The following is a 21,062-nucleotide window of genomic DNA, read 5'->3' as shown; positions in this document are numbered from 1 at the left end:
TCTCTCTCTCTCTCTCTGTCTCTGTATACCCAAGAATACCCAAGAAAGCGGTATACCCAAGAAAGCGGACTTCTAAATATTGGCATGTTGGAGAAACACAGGAAGAGAGCTGTTGTAGGTTGTAGAGAGCTGTTTCAAAGGAAAAGGCTTGGCTGAACACAAAAACCATCATTTTGAAAATATTATTTCAACTATTACTTTCAAGAAGATTTCTTGATCTAAATCTGTCCGAACACATTTGTTGTCATTTGGAATGTTTTTTTTTTAATAAACCAGCAGAAAGGCATAGTGCCTTACGACTGCATAATCACACATATTACAGCCTGAATAGTACAAACTGGCTGAATAAACTTTATTTCAATGTCATTTGTCAATGTATTGTGATGTGGCTTCTACGTGGAAAATACATTGGATTTGACAAAAAGGCATCAACGTAAACTGTTGTTTTGAGTGTGAAACTTCAACCACAGGATTGTCGTCATTGTAACCAGGTTCTAAAATTATATTTTTGGTCCACCAGCCACTGTCAGGTAGATTTAAAAAATCTCCTGCCACTCAAATTGTTTAACAGACAGAATATTTTCCCCCTGCTAAAATTACACTAACAAAACACACAAAAACAGATGAGCATGCTTTGTAATGTTTCCAAAACAAGAAATGTATTACTTGTAAGAAGTAATGTGGTATATTGTTTCATTTCTGATTTCTTTTTTTTGCGACCTGAACCGTTTAAACCAAAATATCGCAAATGAGATAAAAATGTTCACTTGTCCCTTTAAGGGCGGGAGGTCACCTGGTAACACGGCTTGAGAGTCATGTGCCTGTGAGATGGAGTCTGACTAATAGCTGCGTTGTCTCATCTTCTTATCTTCCCGAGCAGTTGAAACTCAAACATTGAAAAACAACCTAGCTTGTGAACAATGTCAATTTGCCCAAAGTCTCACTTCAGTAGGAAAGGAAAGTAGACCAAATGTCATACCTGTGCACAGCGCTTCTAAAAACACATCTTTCAATCAGCTCTTCGCGTGCGCATAACCCCTAGCCCAGGCAGTGTTGAAGCTTGAGGTGGGATAAACGAAAGGATTTGAAATTCTTTGACCTTGAGCGATTCATTTACCCGCGGTGAAACAAAACCGGCAGAAATCATTTGAAAACCTCTGCGGCATTTATTTGACTATAAATGTAATCATACTTGACTATTCTTATTCACAAACAGGAGTGAAATGCACGCAGTGTGGAATCCTGACAACTCGCCAACGTGACTGACTGGTAAAATAGACATCTTTACCCCCCAATGCCAAAATCGAACCGCATTTGGCAGGTGGCGGGTGTTAATTTTAAGCCCTGCTTGTAACCAAAACCTTGTACGAAATATGTTGAATGTGTACCTTTTTGAAACAACGTCAGATCTTCCACTATCAGAAATGAAACCATAGGCTGGGCAGCACCTCCTACTGGAGAGTTGATCCAGAGTTGATCCATCTACTTTATATATGTGTATATATGTATATATATGTGTGTATATATGTATATATATGTATATATATGTATATATATGTATATATATGTGTATGTATATATATATGTGTATATATATGTGTATATATATATATATATATATATATATATATATATATATATATATATATATATATATATATAGAAATGCAAAAATATACATGTGCCTATACTGCCGATCCACTTTTCTGGACACAGGATTTTAAAAAGACGCTCCAGGACTATTCACAGACACACTTCTCCTATCTAAACAAAACAGTGCCGTGTATGAGAAAAGCATTTCAGTGTATATGTTCTAAGAGAATCTTTAGCTAGAACACATCCTTTTGCAAGAGATCAACAATTGCTTCAGTCAAAAGTGCGAGGAATTACATCTCAGAACAAGCGCACAAAATGTGGTGAATGCACAAGCCTCAGACGCTAAGATATGATCCGTCACGTCCACAACCGTTATAGATGTTAAGGGTGCCAGAATGCCCCGGGGGGGGGGGGGTACTGACAGTGAAAAGGAAAAACAAATTATAGACAAATAAAACCTCGATCAAAGTTAGCTTTACAGAGAGAATTTCAAGAGCTACACTGCCTGTCCCAGCCACCCCTCTATCTTTACAGGAACATTGAACACGCAAACAAAACTCAACACTTCAATTTGGTCTGTATTGCGTCAATAACATCTCAACTTCATAACTAAAAGTGGGGGACAGCTGTGAGTAGGAAAAACGAGCTCCGGGGGCTCTTTTCTAAATGTCACGAATGTAATAGGTGGTTAAAGCGTTGGGCCAGTACCCGAAAGGTTGCTCGATCCATTCCCCGAGCTGACAAGGCAGTTAACGAATCCCCTGAACAAGGCAGTTAACCCACTGTTCCTAGGCCGTCATTGTAAATAAGAATTTGTTCTTTAACTGACTTGCCTAGTTAAATAAAATGGTCAAAATTCATGCAATTTCCTACAGCGTACAAATCTTGAAGGGTAGTTATAAAAGTGCTTTCATTTGGAAATGACTGACTTTATTTGATCATGCTCAGGTTGACCTTCCTGTCTCTATATTGTCAAGGTCAGCGTTAAAAGGATAACTTTGCTGAGGAATGTCTTGTACCAGAGCTCCTAAAAGGTTCTGGTGTGTCGCAGCCTCCCAGACAGATCCACTCCACGTGGTTCATTGAAAAATGTGGACGAGGCGAGTCGTACGCGAGAGTCGCTGTCTGTCTGTCGCTGGCGCCGCCGTGACGCACCGCACATTTATCTGTGTATCTCATTGGCAGCGGGTGCTGGGAAAGGACCGTGTGTGTGTGTGTGTGTGTGTGTGTGTGTGTGTACGCTCGCGCGGCAGGGTCATAAAACACTCGCTGTGACATCTGACGATAAACACACTTGAGGAGAAGCCGGACAGGAGTAGGAGTGTGTGTCGTGTCTGAGTTCTCGAGTTTCTCAACCACAAGTTCGGATCAGTCGTATCTTATCAATGGATCGTACAAATCTCATAGGAAAATGTGTTTTTTTAAAATGTATTTAACTAGGCAAGTCAGTTGATAAACAAATTCTTATTTACTATGACGGCCTACCGGGGAACGGTGGGAAACAGATGTTTACCTCGTCAGCTCGGGGATTCGATCCAGCAACCTTCCGGTTACTGGCCCAACGCTCCAACCACTAGGCTACCAAGCTGCGCCTCTGCTCTGTACATCTCTATTCTAAGTCGAAGCGCCAACACAAAACGTCCCTCCTGTTCTCCCTCCACCTCTCTCCGTCCCACCCAGTGTCTATATTATACTGCTCTGTCTGTGTCTGTGCCCCAAGAGATGGCCCCGTTAACCACTTCCGCTCCTCTCCCCAGGTCCAGGACACATCGTTCATCCTGTGCATAGTGTACGTCCAGCCAGAGATCCCAGTGAAACACCTGAAGAACCTGAACACTGCTCCCAGCTCCAAACTGCTCTATCACCGCCTGGACCTGCTGGGACAACCCTCCTCCTGTCTGCACTTCAAACAGCTGGCCACCGTCGGTAAGAACCAAAGCTAAGGCCATACAGTCGATGACCGGGGCAGAGGAACCCAGGCTAGAGGCAGAGGTTGCATTTGAAAGACGAGTTCTTTGTCTCACAGCTTGCTATGTTTGTAGAACTGTAAGTCGTTATTCATTTTTGTCTCTCTCTCTCTCTCTCTGTCTCTGTCTCTCTCTGTCTCTGTCTCTCAGAGAGCCCTACGGTGATGCTGTCTGCAGGGAGTTTCTCCTCTCCCTACGATCACCTCAGTCAGCCAGAGACCAAACGCATGGTGGAACACTACACAGCCTACCTCAGTGACAACACACGCCTCATAGCCAACCCTGGCCTTAAGGTACACACACACACACCAAGTTATGTAAAGGTATTGGTAAATGGGGGGAAAACGGTAAAGTTCCTGTCAATATGCTGGTCGTTTAACAGTAGGGATCGTCGTAGAGGGATGCGGCGTCCGCATCGAGACGCCGTCAAACGGACATCTACCCGGAAAGACTCGTGAGCCAGCGCACACGAGCGAACGCCCCCAACAGAAAGGCAATGAACTGCCGCTCAAGTCTCTTTCTCACCCTTCCTTCTGTGTCTTTTAAAGGAGAAGCTGGAGAAAAGCGCCATGTTTTTGGCAGTCTGTGTGCATAGCGTTCTGTGTGCATAGCCCCTCTCTGTACGGGGTGGGGAGAGAGACTCTCAGTAAAGGGTGGGGGGGTGTTAGGAGAAGAGTATTTGAGATCCCGAGCTGGGCTTAAAGAGAGAGCTCTGCTCCTCTCTTCTTCCCAGGCCCATCTAAACGAAACCCTGCCATGTCCCTCTTTGTCCCCCCTGCAGTCGTCGGTCAGGAACGAGGTGATGGCGACCAGTCACGTCACAGATGAATGGATGACACTCATGGAGATGAGTAGCCTCAACTGCTACATTGTGCGCCGTTACATAGCAACGCCCAATGGGGTGCTGCGGATTTACCCCGGCTCGCTAATGGACAAAGCCTTCGACCCAACCCGGAGACAATGGTGAGGTTTATTTAGGGAGGGGGGGGGCTGCTTTGAAATAATTCCAGACTCCTAGAGAGGGATAGAAAGTTATGTCCTATTGCACAGCGTTTTGGCCCGGCTTAGCACAACTTTCTCTGTTTTCAGTTAGAATGATTGAATTTGTATGGAAAAGTTTTGAATCTACTAAAACCCTGCGTGACACTTTTCATTTTGCACGGCAGTTGAAGAGTATATTTTCACCCTGGAATGTTCCGGTAGGAATGGTTGTCAGTCAACTTTTCTTCCCCTCTTTATTTTCCCCCGTCTTTAGTTAGTACGGAACCTACCATGTGTCGTCGTGGAATTAGCATGTCACATCAACTTGTTTGTTTTGCCCTGACCCTGCCCGCCAACCTCCTTAACTGACCTTTGACCCATACAGGTACCAGCACGCTGTAGCCAAGCCAGGCCTCATCACCTTCACTGACCTTTGACCCATACAGATACCACCACGGTGTAGCCAACCCAGGCCTCATCACCTTCACTGACCTTTGACCCATACAGGTACCAGCACGCTGTAGCCAACCCAGGCCTCATCACCTTCACTGACCTTTGACCCATACAGGTACCAGCACGCTGTAGCCAACCCAGGCCTCATCACCTTCACTGACCTTTGACCCATACAGGTACCAGCACGCTGTAGCCAACCCAGGCCTCATCACCTTCACTGACCTTTGACCCATACAGGTACCAGCACGCTGTAGCCAACCCAGGCCTCATCACCTTCACTGACCTTTGACCCATACACGTACCAGCACGCTGTAGCCAACCCAGGCCTCATCACCTTCACTGACCTTTGACTCATACAGGTACCAGCACGCTGTAGCCAACCCAGGCCTCATCACCTTCACTGACCTTTGACCCATACAGGTACCAGCACGCTGTAGCCAACCCAGGCCTCATCACCTTCACTGGGCCTTACCTGGATGTGGGCGGGGCTGGCTACGTGGTCACCATCAGCCACACCATCCACGCCTCAAGGTACTTTGTTTTGAGCCCTTCATAGAATTACACGATACAGTGAAAAATAGCCGCGTCAGCATTTCAAGCTGTACAAGTGACCTGCACATAAAGGCGCAGTGTGAAATGGCGTCCAGAGACTGACGTTTTATTAGTTCTCCTGCATGTGTAGTTACTGTGTAATCTCTGTGGAGGCTGTAGACCGGAGGTAGCGCTAACACAGGCTGCATGTTAAGATGTGTGTTTATATTCTGTTTATCTTTAACACACACACACACACACACACACACATACAGCTCTGATAATGCAGGCGCAGTGTGTGTTTGTGTGTAGGCGTGTTTGAGCGTGAGTACATGTGTTTGGGGGCACAGGAGGTTGGTATCCCCTTAATTGGGGAGGCCGGGCTCACGGTAATGGCTGGGGGCGGAATAGGTGGAACGGTATCAAACACATTCACGTCGTCCCAGACATATTGTTTTGTTTCCACAAGCAGGGAAGGTAGGTAGAGAATATGAAATGTGTACCGTTTTTAATAATTGTTCTCGCCTCTCCGGTCTCTCGGTGCAGTTCTCAGATGGCCCCAGGGTATGCGGTAGCCGTGATGGGCATAGACTTCACCCTGCGTTACTTGTACAAGGTTCTGCTGGACCTGCTACCCATCTGCAACCAGGACAAGGGTAACAAGATCCGGTACGTCATTCTTTGAGGGCTCCTTCTCTCCCGTCGTTAAAGGTTTGCAGCTATGCCTGATAGGGTTGCTGAGGGTTGACCCACTGGTGGCTTTGTTTTGTTTTTTAAGACTTTGAATCAAGCGAATCTGATTTGAATGGCACGTAATACTTAGTACCCAGCATGCCCTCTGCTCAGTGGGTTTCTCAGTGGGAGAAACCATATAAAGAGACTGCCGGAAGTTCTCTGTTGTGGTCCAGAAATAAACTCTATGCTGGTTAGAAGAGGCGGAGAGGGAGGGAGAGAGGGAGGGAGGGAGAGAAATGGAGACAAAAGGAGATAAGCTGATTATAATTGCATTCCAGAGACATCCTGTTACGTTAGATGCTGCTGCATTCTCTCCCTCTCTTTTCAGTCTCTTTCCCTCTCCCTCCTTTCCTCTCACTCCCTCCCTCTCTCTCGCTCTCCTTCTCCCTCCCTCTCTCTCCCCCATCCTCCCTCTTTCTCTCTCTCCCATCCTCCCTCTTTCTCTACCTCTCTCGCTCTCTCTCTCTCTCTGAGAGTCTTGGTGTTCAGTGGTTCATGTTTAACAGGATTAACCCAGGGTAAGAGGACTGGGGTCTGGCTGGGGTCGGTTGGGATTGAATGGGTTTGGATCAGGCAATATGGGGTAATTTAGGGCTCAGAGGGACTTGGTTGGGGTTGATTTGTGTTTGGCTCAGGCAGGATGGGGTAATATGGGGCTCAGGAGGACAATAGAATGAGCTGAGCTGGATTCTGTCCCATGTGGCGCTCTTTACCCCCAGATCCTGCTCTCCCTCTCTCTTCTGACTTAACCCTGTTCTCTCTCTACCACCCCCCTCTCTCTTCTGACTTAACCCTGTTCTCTCTGCCTTCTACATCCGCTCTGGGTTCTATTGTGTTGAAGTCAGATGGGTTTCAGTGGGCATGCATTCCTGTTTTTTGGGGCTCAAGTGCGTGAAGTCAAATTCATTGTACTGACCAGTAAACGGATTGGTACTTGAACGGGAGTCTCACTCTCTCTCTGTGTGTTTAGGTGTTTCATCATGGAGGACAGGGGTTACCTGGTGGCCCACCCCACCCTCATCGACCCTAAAGGCCACGCCCCCGCCGAACAGCAGCACATCACCCACAAGGAACCGCTGGTGGCCAACGACATCTTGAACCACCCCAACTTTGTCAAGAAGAACCTCTGCAACAGCTTCAGTGACCGCACGGTCCAGCGCTTCTACAAGTTCAACAGCAGTATCATTGTGAGTGGATGGGTTATGACGCGGTCACCGAGGTTAGGTTGCGACACAAACGGGGGAGTGCGAGCCCAGTTCGACTGCTAGACAGATGCACACTGTGTTGTCCTCGTAAAACCACTTTGCCCAGGGACGTTTATTCCAACATGTGTAATATCTATCAGTGTCATAGCCCCACCAAGTGGTGGGAAATAATATAGCAGGCTCACTGTTGCTTACTCAGAAGAAAGAACAGCAAAAATACTGTAGGCCCTTGGTGCTTTCCTCGTAAGAGCCATTTTTGTTCAACCGTAGTATAGTAGCGTATTTTCCTTTCTCTCACTGTATCCACCGCCTTCACCCAGGGCGACCTGACGAACCTGGTCCACGGGAGCCACTGCTCCAAGTACCGTCTGACCCGTATCCCAGGGACCAACGCTTTCGCGGGCATCGTCAACGAGACGTGCGACTCGCTGGCTTTCTGTGCCTGCAGCACCGTGGACCGCCTCTGTCTCAACTGTCACAGGTCAGACACGGTCACCGAGCACCGAGTTGCGTAGGAGATGCGGTGGTTTTCTTATTACTGTGAATGAGCGATTTATCTGTGTGAATAGTCGTATGAGCAGGGTGGGATAGTATGCTTTACATTATTTAAACTCTATCCATTTAAAAAAAAAATGTATCATCTCTGTAGATAAAAGTCGATTCTTTTTTGAAAACATTTTTGAAGTTTGTCTGACTTTTGCTGCAGGATGGAGCAGAATGAGTGTGAGTGTCCATGTGAGTGCCCCCTGGAGGTCAATGAATGTACTGGCAACCTTAGCTACGCTGAAAACAGGTGAGTGCTCGGATCCATAATTACGGTTCTGTATTGCGTAGCCTACCGCCAACAACAATTACAGTCCTGCCGTGTTTAAACATGGTAAAGAGACGTGTGTGTACTGTATATGTGCCAAGTCTTTAGTGCCTGCAGACTCTTTAGTAGCTCTGTTGGTCATCTTCTCCAACATCGTTCCATCAGGCTGTCTGTCATAATAATCAAATGGCTGTGATGATTGCTCAGGTACCCTAATGGTGGAACAAGCTTCCAACCTCATGTCAGGACACATCCCGAAAACATCTGAACACCTACCCCTTCAGAGTGTCTCTCTCTCCCCAGAAAACAATTGTCTTTTGGTCAGTGCTATCCTGGGTCCCTGGGACGTCCCTATAACCTAAACCCTTACCTAACCATTCCCCTGACCGTCTTAACATGTCAACTTCAATGGGCTAAGGATATCCCAAGGATCCCGGATAGCACGGACCCTTGTCTTTTCCTGCTTGCACTGACTTTGCTGACGACTACTTTTACTGAGGGAAAATGTGCTTGCAGGGACTGTGATATGTGGTTATCTCCCCTAGCTATCTTAAGACGAATGCACTTAACATGAACGTCGCTCTGTATATACAGTATATTCGGAAAGTATTCAGACCCCTCGACTTTTTCGACACTCTGGTACATTATACAGCTTTATTATAAAAAATAAAAAAAATGTTCCCCTCGTCAATCTACACACGATACCCCATAATGACAAAGCAAAAACAGGTTTTTAGACATTTTTGGAAATGTATTTTAAAAAAAATAAAAAACTTTTGATATCACATTTACATAAGTATTCAGACCCTTTACTCAGTGCTTTGTTGAAGCACCTTGGGCAGCGATTACAGCCTCGAGTCTTCTTTGGTATGACACTATGTACGGCACACCTGTATTTGGGGAGTTTCTCCCGTTCCTCTCTGCAGATCCTCACATGCTCTGTCAGGTTGGATGGGGATCTGAGTGCTCTGGAGCAGGTTTTCATCAAGGATCTCTCTGTACTTTGCTCCGTTAATCTTTGCCTCGATCCTGACTAGTCTCCCAGTCCCTGCCGCTGAAAAACATCCCCATGCTTCACCGTAGGGATGGTGGCAGGTTTCCTCCAGACGTGGCGCTTGGCATTCAGGCCAAGGAGTTCAATCTTGGTTTCATCAAATCAAATTTTATTTGTCACGTGCCCCGAATATAACAGGTGTAGGTAGACCTTACAGTGAAATGCTTACTTACAGGCTCTAACCAATAGTGCAAAAAAGGTATTATGTGAACAATAGGTAGTAAAGAAATAAAACAACAGTAAAAAGACAGGCTATATACAGTAGTGAGGCTATAAAAGTAGCGAGGCTACATACAGACACCGGTTAGTCAGGCTGATTGAGGTAGTATGTACATGTAGATATTGTTAAAGTGACTATGCATATATGATGAACAGAGAGTAGCAGTAGCGTAAAAGAGGGGTTGACGGTAGGTGGGTGGGACACAATGCAGATAGCCCGGTTAGCCAATGTGTGGGAGCACTGGTTGGTTGGACCAATTGAGGTAGTATGTACTTGAATATATAGTTAAAGTGACTATGCATATATGATAAACAGAGTAGCAGCAGCGTAAAAGAGGCGTTGGGAGGGGGGGGGGGGAGGACACAATGCAAATAGTCCAGGTAGCCATTTGATTACCTGTTCAGGAGTCTTATGGCTTGGGGGTAAAAACTGTTGAGAAGCCTTTTTGTCCTAGACTTGGCACTCTGGTACTGCTTGCCATGCGGTAGTAGAGAGAACAGTCTACGGATGGGGTCTTTGACAATTTTTAGGGCCTTCCTCTGACACCAGAGAATCTTGTTTCTCATGCTCTGAGAGTCTTTAGGTGCATTTTTGACAAACTCCAATTGGGCTGTCATGCCTTTTATTTGAGGAGAGGCTTCCGTCTGGCCACTCTACCATAAAGGCCTGATTGGTGGAGTGCTGCAAAGATTGTTGTCCTTCTGAAAGATTCTCCCATCTCCACAGAGAAACTCAAGAGCTCTATCCGTGTGACCATTGAGTTCTTGGTCACCTCCCTGACCAAGGCCCCTTCTCCCCCGATTGCTCACTTTGGCTTGGCGTCCAGCTCTAGGAAGACTCTTGGTGATTCCAAACTTTTTCCATCTAAGAATGATGGAAGCCACTGTGTTCTTGGGGCTGCAGCATTGTTTTGGGCCCCCTTCCCCAGATCTGTGCCTCGACACAATTCCTTTGACCTCATGGCTTGGTTTTTGCTCTGACATGCACTGTCAACTGTGGGACCTTATAAAGACCGGTGTGCACCTTTCCAAATCATGTCCAGTCAATTGAATTTACCACCGCTGGACTTTTACCACAGCTGGACTTTTACCACAGCTGGACTTTTACCACAGCTGGACTTTTACCACAGCTGGACTTTTACCACAGCTGGACTCCAATCAAGGATTATTTTTGTTGTTTTACTTTGACCCTTTTTTCTCCCCAGTTTATTGATCTCCAATTGGTAGTTACAGTCTTGTCCCATCGCTGCAACTCCCCCATGGACTCGGGAGAGGAGATGGTCGAGAGCCATGCGTCCTCTGAAACACAAACCTGCCAAGCCGCACTCCCTCTTGACACACTGCTCGCTTAACCCAGAAGCCAGCCGCACCAATGTGTCGAAGGAAACACCGTACAACTGGCAACCGGCGTCAGCTTGCAGGCGTCCAGCCCGCCAAAAGGAGTCGCTAGAGCACGATGGGATAAGGAAAGCCCGGTCGGCCAAACCCCTAACCTGGACGAAGCTGGACCGATTGTGCGCCGCCTCATCGGTCTCCCGGTCACGGCCGGCTGTGACACAGCCTGGGATCGAACCCGGGGCTGTAGTGAAGCCTCAAGCACTGCGATACAGTGCCGTAGACCGCTGCGCCTCTCGGGAGGCCCGCAATCAAGTTGCAGAAACCCAGGGATGATCAATGGAAACAGGATGCATCAGAGCTCAATTTCGAGTCTCATTGCAAAGGGTCTGAATAATTATGGAAATAAGGTAATTCCTGTTTCCGCTTTATCATTATGGGGTATTGTGTGTGTTTTGCAGATTTAAAAAAAAATATTTAATAAATTTTTAGAATAAGGCTGTAACGTAACAAACAGTGGGGAAAGTCAAGGGGTCTGAATACTTTGCGGAGGCACTGTTAAGCGTCTGTTAAATTTTCTAAATGTAATGCACACACCGAGACGCCTGTCTTCAGTCAACCATTTCACTGTGACTGCATCATTCCACTGACAAACTCTACGTCTGGCTGGCGGGGGCTTTTTTTTGGGGGGGGGGGGTGGAGGAATGTGTGGTGGATGAAGGGGGTGCGTAGATAAGATCATCCACAAAGCTATCGTTCTGCAGACAGTCCGGCATTCACGTGTCGTGTTCCCTCTTTTGACCTTCTCTCTATAATGCTAGTTTCTCCCTCAGTTGAGCTGTTGAAATCCTGTATCCTAAATGATAATTGAACCGTCCTTATCCCTTGTCTTTTCCGTTCACTGATTGAACTGTTTTGGCCACGCCGGTTCTCTGACTTCATTAGCCTGACTGCCGGTGCCAGGTGTCTTTTCATGGTTTTGGCTTGCACATTGCTGCTGTTTGACCGTGCGGTCGCCGGGTCATGCGTTTCTGGTGCCCGACCGCGTGGTCCACGGTCATCGTGGTCTGACCACGTGCGGTTGTTCTTCAGGAACCCCAGCTGCGAGGTGCACCAGGAGCCCCTGTCTCTGACGGTGATGGACTCCAGTCTGCAGGACACCCTGCCCCAGTGTATCAACACCCGCTGCAGCCAACGCTTCACCAGCAGGTAGAGCACACAAAGGGGTTTAACACTCTGTTTGGGTAGTCCAGTTGTCGATGCTCTACGGACCAAACAGTAACAATTTCAACTCACAATCTACTAATCCCCAACTTTACCCTAATCCCCTGTGTTTTAGACCTTACCTTAAACCTAATCCTAACCTTAGCAAGCAATTGCTTATCGACAGACAGTCTGTTGCGTATCAAGAGACTGTCTGTCTGTTGCGTATCAAGAGACTGTCTGTCTGTTGCGTATCAAGAGACTGTCTGTCTGTTGCGTATCAAGAGACTGTCTGTCTGTTGCGTATCAAGAGACTGTCTGTCTGTTGCGTATCAAGAGACTGTCTGTCTGTTGCGTATCAAGAGACTGTCTGTCTGTTGCGTATCAAGAGACTGTCTGTCTGTTGCGTATCAAGAGACTGTCTGTCTGTCTGCGTATCAAGAGACTGTCTGTCTGTTGCGTATCAAGAGACTGTCTGTCTGTTGCGTATCAAGAGACTGTCTGTCTGTTGCGTATCAAGAGACTGTCTGTCTGTTGCGTATCAAGAGACTGTCTGTTGCTAGTATGACCATTTTGTAGAACATCTACAGATGGACTATGCCAAATAAATTGTGACCCATTACAGCCCACATCACCAACCTGGGGGAACGACAGGGGGAGGAAATACTTTAATTTAGGCCTCACCTTGTCGTCTGTTGGTACATGGATGGATTAAATCATGTAGTGACGCTGATTTCAGAAGAGCAACGTTTCGGATTACAAATAATTTCCGCTGAGATGAACTGTGAAGGAAATCCCTTGTACGTCATAGACTTGATTAACTCTGACCTTTTACTCTGTGGTCCTCAGTGACTGTTTTGGCGTGCTGGACTGTGAGTGGTGCATGGTGGACAGTGATGGGAAGACCCACCTGGACAAGCCTTACTGTGCCCTGCAGAAAGAGTGCTTCGGGGGCATCGTGGGGGCCAAGAGCCCTTACATGGATGGCATGGGGATGCTGGGTGAGTTTTTCAGATAAACCGTCCTGTCACGAGGTCATGCAAACAGAATGAGCTAGTGGGAAAGACTTTGTGGAATGACGTTTGATGTCCCACAGCTATGTGATAGTCCTCCAAGAGAAATATTTAGTGAACTTTAAGGCTCGGACAGACCGGTAGAATTGTTGATTGTCTTTCAGCCTATAGTACTTGGCACTTCTGTGCCGGAGGTCATTTGAAATCCTATTCTACATGTAGAAATGGGCGAACATGGCGGCAGTCAGTCGCCCACCGGCGGCAAATGAACGGCCCGCGCTGTGCAGACCGACAATCTTGTCCGGTGAGTTTTCTCCTTTTATAGATGGAATGTAACCCTTCGCCCTTCTCTCCCCCCTCCCTCTCCCTCTCCCTCTCCCCTCTCCCCTCTCCCCCTCTCCCAGATGAAGAGGTAGTGTCTCTGAACATGATGAAGAGTGCCCCGGTTGGGCCGGTTGCCGGGGGTATTATGGGCTGCATCATGGTGCTGGTGTTGGCTGTCTACGCCTACAGACACCAGATCCACCGACGCTCACATCAACACATGTCCCCTCTGGCTGCACAGGGTAAGACAACCGTGACGTACTTAGGATGACCATCAGCCAGAAACAACGGCCTGTGTAAATGCAGCTGCTTGGCTCATGCAAGCTGGACAACGTCGGTGACGCCGGTCGACCTTTTTCCGATTTTAGGTTTGATTCAAGTCTGATGCACAGGAAATGTTATTGTCGTTCGAGACCACTTAGTGATTTGTGTAAGTCCGCTATGAAGGTGCAGCCAACTCCAAGACCATTATTGCTCCGATGTTTTCTGAGCACCTTAAGTCTTAGTGTTGCTAGAGGACGCTGCAACGGCCGCCATGGGAATGATAGGTAAAAATTAACGGCTGACCTTCCTAGACGCTGCAGCACACAGAGGGGACTCTTCTTAATGGTAATATCTGTCATTCCTTAACCCTGGCTAAAGAGAATCCTTCGCTCTCCCCCCCCCCCCTACAGAGATGTCCGTCAGGATGTCTAACCTGGATAACGAGAGAGACGAGCGAGACGAGGACAGCCACGAAGACAGGGGGATCAGTAAGTATGCTGTATACACTGAGGTGGCCCTCAGAAGAGCTTCAGTTCTCGTCGGGGCGCGGACTCTCTGCAAGGTGTCGAAAGCGTTCCGCGGGGATGCTTGGCCCCTTGTCGACTCCCATGCTTCCCACAGTTGTGAAGTTGGCTGGATGTCCTTTGGGTGGTGGACCGTTCTCGATACAAAACGGGAAACTGTTGAGTGTGTGAAAAATCCAGCAGCATTGCAGTTCTTGACAGGCGCCTGGCACCTACTACCATACCTCATTCCAGGGCACATAAATGTTTTGTCTTGCCCATTCACCCTCTGAAAGGCACACATACCCAATCCATGTCGCATTTGTCTCAAGGCTTAGAAATCATCCTTTAACCCGTCTCCTCCCCTTCATCTACACTGATTTGTGAAGCGGATTTAACTAGTGACGTCGACAAGGGATCATGGCTTTACCTGGTCAGTCTATGTCCTAATGTTTTGTACACTCGGTGTAGATTAGTGTCCGTGTGCTTTTCCTCACCAATGGGTTCCAATAGTAATTCAAGTGTTCTGTAAGGCGGTGATCCGTTGCAATCCTGAAAGGAACTCTCAGAGCCCTCGTTAAAGGCACAATCCCTGATTAGTTTCTCGCTTGAAATGACCGCTGAGCAGCTAATAAATATTGCACCTCTAACTTGATCTGACCGTGTGTTCGCTAACCTTTGCCCTCGAGTTGACCTGGATTGTTGCCTTGTTGTTCCTTCCAGTCAGCAACACCCGGTTCATCGCGGCGGTGATCGAGAGACACACCCACAGCCCTGAACGCCGGAGGAGGTACTGGGGACGGTCAGGGACGGAGAGTGACCACGGTAAGACCACAAGACGACCACCGGGGAAAGGGGGGGGGGGGTATAAGTCTGAAAACCCACATAACAGGTAGCACACACTGCCTTTTGTTGTTCCCTCGCTTCTCCTCTGGAGACGAGTCTCTTTCTAGCTGCCGCCGGTTGTGTAACCACTGATCAGAGAGGGAAGTGGAGGAGAGGCAGTTGAGAAACGGAGAGAGAGAGAGAGAGAGAGAGAGAGAGTGTAAGAAAGGGGACGGAAGCGCTTCGGGGCAGACGGCAAAGTGTTAAAAAGTTGCCGGTTCTTTTCCTCGGCCCAGTCGGAGGTGTCCTCCCACGGTCCACGCACTCACACAGCTGAAGGGTCTCTGAACACACACACACACACTCACAGGTTTTAACACTCAAACACATTTTAACACAGTGTTTGAGTGTGTGGAAACACTGAGCTGGTATCTGCTGGTACACCCGCCAGGGAATTGGAGGGGCATTTGGTGTTTGTTCGGGGTCAAGGATGTTGTCTAACAGCCTGCAGGCAAACAGACATCCTGCCATGGGCATTAGTAATTCAGCCTCTCTCTGTGTATTATGTCTTTGTGTAAGTTATTACCTCACTCCTGACCTTTTCACATCCTCTGTTTCAGTCGCGGTCTCTGTTTTCTCACACCCTGTGCTCCTCTGGGGGGGGGGGGGGGGGGGGGGGGGGGGGGGGGGCGGACGGACGGACGCCGAAGGACAACAGCAGTAGCACTGTCTGAAATGTCTTCTCATCAGGAGATGGCAGGAGTTGTGGGTAGGAGAGAGGGGCTATACAGTCGTTGGCGCTGAGGTCGGTATCTTTCCTCTCCCCCGGATCCTATTGAAGTTCCCTCTGACTGTTTTCAGAGAACATTTCGAAAGCCCAAATCCCATTCAGAAGCTCTGCTAGCAAGTCTATCTCAGTACCTCTCTGTTTCGCTGAGATAGATCCCGATAGATGCCCAACCACTGCCCACTCTAAAACCCATCATCCACTCCGATCTACCTTCCACTACGCTCAGCAAGTTTCTCTTCTTTCGACAGTTCTGGTGTTTTCTAAGAGTTGATGTTTTCTCTTCGGAGTCTAAAGGGCCTGAGGGCTGCCGAGTGTTGGGCGTTTGGCAGTTTCAGAGGCAGAGATGAGATGTACGACGTTGCAGTGGCAATAATCTGCGGGGATTCAGAGGGGAGATGGATGGAGGAATAGATGGAGGGATTGATTCAAACGTGTAGGCGACCCCCCCCCCCCCCCCCCCCCCCCCCCCCTCTTGAATGCGCGCTCTTCCCCTCCACTGCGGGGGCACAAACGTTCCCTTAGCTCGCCCCTTCAAACCACCCCACGTGCAACGCACACCACTCGCTGCACGTACAGCTCTCTTTCTCCAGAGATTTCTACAACGATTGGGATTTCACACGGATGTAATTAATGAGGCGTGATGGCCAAGAATTGTGTTCCTGAGACTGTAATTATAGATCGCCGTGAGTCTCCTCTGGTGTGTAAAAGTCTTGCTTATTTGCTGCAGACGTTTCTACTGCTCTGTCGTAGTACGCTGTTCAGATTACAGGAAGAGGCAGTGAAGCAATCGCATGGCATCCAAGTTTGGGACACATCACTGTGTGTGTGTGTGTGTATGTATGTATGTATGTATGTATGTAAATTGAATGTGTATTAACACGTGTGTTCCTGTGTTTTGTCACATCAGGCTACAGCACCATGAGTCCTCAGGAGGACAGCGAGAACCCTCCCTGCAACAACGACCCCCTGTCGGCCGGCGTGGACGTGGGTAACCACGACGATGACCTGGACCTGGACACGCCCCCTCAGACGGCGGCGCTGCTCAGCCACAAGTTCCACCCGTACCGCCACCCGCCTTACCACCACCCGCTCCACACGCACCGCCTGCAGGCGGCCGTCACCGTGCACAGTGTGGACGCAGAGTGCTGATCCTAAACCTCCACCCCCCCCCCCCCCCCCCCCCCCCCCCCCAGGCCTGGGCTCTCCTCCGGCCCTCTTCCTCGACCTGGCTACGCCTCGCTACATTGGCGGGGTCCCTGACATGCAATGCTACCACTACCGTCACCTCCAGACTCCACCACCATGTAGGCTCCCACTGGGCCCAGCCAGGGTGAGGGGAGGTGGGCTGAGAGAGAATAGGGTAGACCCCCCCCCTCCCCCCCTGGAAGTTTCCTTGGAAGATCATACACTGTAGGAGAAACACTAGCCCCTGTGAGCTCAGCTCAGAACATGGGGGTGGGGGGGTGAGGCAGCTGCTGGCCTTATTCTAAAAGGGTCTGAACTTGTTTAAAAGTGTAAACAAAGGATCTACAATGTTCAAGAAGACAGCGATAAAAAAGGAAGGATTATTAAAGGATTATTTTTCTACTATTTATTGAACTGGATTTGAGATGGATCAGAGTAGAGACTGACCGTGTGGCTGGAGCTGAACTGAAAGGACTCTGGTCGCTAAGGTAACCAGAGTGGCTGATCATGGACCACAGAGAGCCTCTCCTGCACACTGCCCTCGCTTTCTGTCGAGGATGCATCGAGGCAGTGGTTATTCACGCTATCGTTTTGATTATTTTCAGTTGAGAATCAGAAGTCGTTGTGAAGATAAACTCTTTGCGATAACTGGACGAGCTGAATAGAAGACATTGAGAAACCCACCCACTTGTCTGAACTAGATGTGTCGTACTCCGATCACCTGGCCTACCGTCAGTCACTGGGGCTGCTGTATGACTGAATAAGGATGGGGCATGCAAGGACCCTGGCAGAATGACTCAGACACAGGAAGTACAGTGCCCATGCTTTGGTGTCCTGTTATCTGCCTGAAAATAAAAGTATGATGAGGCTTGGTGGAATTGGTTGGTCTGTCTTCGGACCTCACACTGGCATCTGGACCTGGTTGACCAAGCTATGGCTCTCTCTGTCTCTATGCCTGAGTGGGACCTATTAGTGTTGAACAGAGGTGTGTGTGTGTGTGTGTGTGTGAGAGCGAGAGCTGTTGTGGCTGCATCCATTTTTATGTTCCTTTTGCGGTCAATTAATAAAAAAAACAGTCTTCTGTACACTGCGTGTGCTACAGTCATGGTGTGTGTGTGTGTACACTCTGCGTGTGCTACAGTCATGGTGTGTGTGTGTGTACACTGCGTGTGCTACAGTCATGGTGTGTGTGTGTGTGTGTGTACACTCTGCGTGTGCTACAGTCATTGTGTGTGTGTGTGTGTACACTCTGCGTGTGCTACAGTCATGGTGTGTGTGTGTGTACACTGCGTGTGCTACAGTCATGGTGTGTGTGTGTGTGTGTGTACACTCTGCGTGTGCTACAGTCATTGTGTGTGTGTGTGTGTACACTCTGCGTGTGCTACAGTCATGGTGTGTGTGTGTGTACACTCTGCGTGTGCTACAGTCATGGTGTGTGTGTGTGTGTACACTCTGCGTGTGCTACAGTCATTGTGTGTGTGTGTGTACACTCTGCGTGTGCTACAGTCATTGTGTGTGTGTGTGTACACTCTGCGTGTGCTACAGTCATGGTGTGTGTGTGTGTGTGTGTGTGTACACTCTGCGTGTGCTACAGTCATGGTGTGTGTGTGTGTGTGTGTGTGTACACTCTGCGTGTGCTACAGTCATTGTGTGTGTGTGTGTGTGTACACTCTGCGTGTGCTACAGTCATTGTGTGTGTGTGTGTGTGTGTGTGTGTGTACACTGCGTGTGCTACAGTCATGGTGTGTGTGTGTGTGTACACTGCGTGTGCTACATTCATGGTGTGTGTACACTGCATGTACTACAGTCATGGTGTGTGTGTGTGTACACTCTGCGTGTGCTACAGTCATGGTGTGTGTGTGTGTACACTCTGCTTGTGCGTGTGTTTGGTCTGATTGTAGGAAGGTGGTCATCTCCATTGAAGGCATCATTACATGTTTTAATTGTTTCCCCCCTATGACTGTGTGCTAGTCCTCATGATATTCATTTAGTTTGGGTAAAGAATGTCTCTTTTTTTTTCTGAATGAATAGTATAAAGTGTACATATGTTAAAATAAATATTACAAATAGCTATTGATGTGTTGTTACACTCCATGTGTCTATGCTGAAAATGAAATATTGTGTGCTCAAAATGATGCTCGGATATTTGAGTATATTTAGCTATTTTTCAGCACATGGTATCGATCTGACTATACGCTGAGATTCCGATGATATTAGGTCTACCTTTCTTTAGGTCCATATTGGATGGAAAACAGACTGCCATTGTGGTATTTTACACACTTCAGTTGGAGAGCAATCGTCTTTAAAAGCCTCACATTGTTATTACAAGTAGGGTCCAAATGTCACGAAAGACGATATCAGTTGACAGGAAGAGATTTCATTTTAGACTGCATTGGAACTTTCTCCCTGTTTGTTGAGTTGAATGAGTTCTGGACAGGTTATGGGTCAATTTAATTTCAATTTAGAAATGTTTTAATCCGGGTTACTTCCTGAAATAGAATTGACCCCAATGTCGCTTTAACCCTAAAGCTGACATTATGGGATGTTGTGGTACTCTCCTCTCAATGTAGTTAAAAGCAGTCATTTGATTTAGTCACAATTAGCATCTACTGTCCTCTTCTTAACTACCACCACTGAAATCGTAGCCCTGAACATTACTCCAAACACGACGCCGCTCTGGTGAATGTACCCCCTGATTTTGTCATGTCAGTGCATATTTCCTACTCAGGATGGTACCAAAGCATAAGTGGGTTTGATTCTGGAAAAACAGGAGCTACATTTACTGAGTAGTGCTGCGAATAACTGTCTTTACAGTTGTTTTTAGTTCCGTTGTAGTAAGAACATTGTTAACAGGAGAGAGCATTAACAGTATTTACCAGCTGTTGTAAGCAAGTATAATTGTGTTTATACCGAACGTTATGAATTGTATTCATGTACTGAAGGAACTTCGATGTGTGTATATCATTCCTTTTTACCCGTGTAAACATATACAGTTATAATATGGAGATTTATTGCAATGTGAATGTGATAAAAAGAAAAGTCCATTTTAAACCCCTTGCCTCTTTCAATGTGTTGTCCATTTACTATGCTACGGTTCACTGTGTACCGTGTACTGCCTCAGTATTTAATTCACTGTGTACCGTGTACTGCCTCAGTATTTCATTCACTGTGTACCGTGTACTGCCTCAGTATTTCATTCACTGTGTACCGTGTACTGCCTCAGTATTTCATTCACTGTGTACCGTGTACTGCCTCAGTATTTCATTCACTGTGTACCGTGTACTGCCTCAGTATTTCATTCACTGTGTACCGTGTACTGCCTCAGTATTTCATTCACTGTGTACCGTGTACTGCCTCAGTATTTCATTCACTGTGTACCGTGTACTGCCTCAGTATTTCATTCACTGTGTACCGTGTACTGCCTCAGTATTTCATTCACTGTGTACCATAATGTACTACTCCATTCAATATTCAATTCAACATAGTCATTTTTAGTTTAGACAGTGTTACTCTTAGTTTGGCAATAACATGACCCCTTAAACACTACCCATGGCAGACACAATCCCAGTACTACATGGCAGGCCTACAAAGTGACACATTTTACTACTGGATCATCATGTTCTTAGGTCCGTCAGTGGGGCACCATGTCGTGTCTGCCCAGTACAGATGCAGTAGGAGTTAACTGATGGAGACGACCTACTCCGCCATCCAGCCTCATCCTCAGTGTCCGGACCAAATTGCTGTGTGTCTCCAACCCATATTTATTTATTGTTGGATATTTTTTCTTTTCTTTAACCTTTTATTTGACTAGGCAGGTCAGTTAAAGAACAAATTCTTATTTACAACGACGGCCTAGGAACAGTGGGTCAACTGCCTTGTTCAGGGGCAAGAGCGACATATTTTTAACCTCGTCGGCTCGGGGATTCGACCTAGCAACCTTTCGGCTACTGGCCCATCTAGATTGGGTTGGGAAGGTCATTTAGGACAACTGAAAGGTACGAGACAAAATGACTTTTCAATCCCGGACGGCGTGTTTTAGCTAGCAGTTGGCCATGGTGGGGGGAGGTA

General features: G+C 47.5%; 1 protein-coding gene across 1 annotated transcript in view; it reads left to right on the top strand.

Moving 5' to 3' along the window:
* LOC109897220 (VWFA and cache domain-containing protein 1) overlaps positions 1–20,045 on the top strand; it is a 99,429-nt gene extending 79,384 nt beyond the window's left edge. The window contains exons 14-27 of the mRNA XM_031833663.1: positions 3,354–3,522; positions 3,714–3,856; positions 4,345–4,526; positions 5,418–5,528; positions 6,075–6,197; positions 7,234–7,450; positions 7,789–7,949; positions 8,175–8,261; positions 11,980–12,096; positions 12,940–13,091; positions 13,508–13,669; positions 14,102–14,179; positions 14,918–15,019; positions 16,717–20,045. Of these exons, the coding sequence (XP_031689523.1) occupies positions 3,354–3,522; positions 3,714–3,856; positions 4,345–4,526; positions 5,418–5,528; positions 6,075–6,197; positions 7,234–7,450; positions 7,789–7,949; positions 8,175–8,261; positions 11,980–12,096; positions 12,940–13,091; positions 13,508–13,669; positions 14,102–14,179; positions 14,918–15,019; positions 16,717–16,958 (2,046 nt within the window). The 3' untranslated portion in view covers positions 16,959–20,045. The remainder of the gene's footprint in view (positions 1–3,353; positions 3,523–3,713; positions 3,857–4,344; positions 4,527–5,417; positions 5,529–6,074; positions 6,198–7,233; positions 7,451–7,788; positions 7,950–8,174; positions 8,262–11,979; positions 12,097–12,939; positions 13,092–13,507; positions 13,670–14,101; positions 14,180–14,917; positions 15,020–16,716) is intronic.
* Positions 20,046–21,062: the final 1,017 nt, after the last annotated feature.

This window comes from Oncorhynchus kisutch, linkage group LG10 (assembly GCF_002021735.2).
Source record: "Oncorhynchus kisutch isolate 150728-3 linkage group LG10, Okis_V2, whole genome shotgun sequence".
NCBI lineage: Eukaryota > Metazoa > Chordata > Actinopteri > Salmoniformes > Salmonidae > Oncorhynchus > Oncorhynchus kisutch.
Note: the sequence above shows the minus strand (reverse complement) of the source record. Positions and strands in the feature narration are given on the sequence as shown.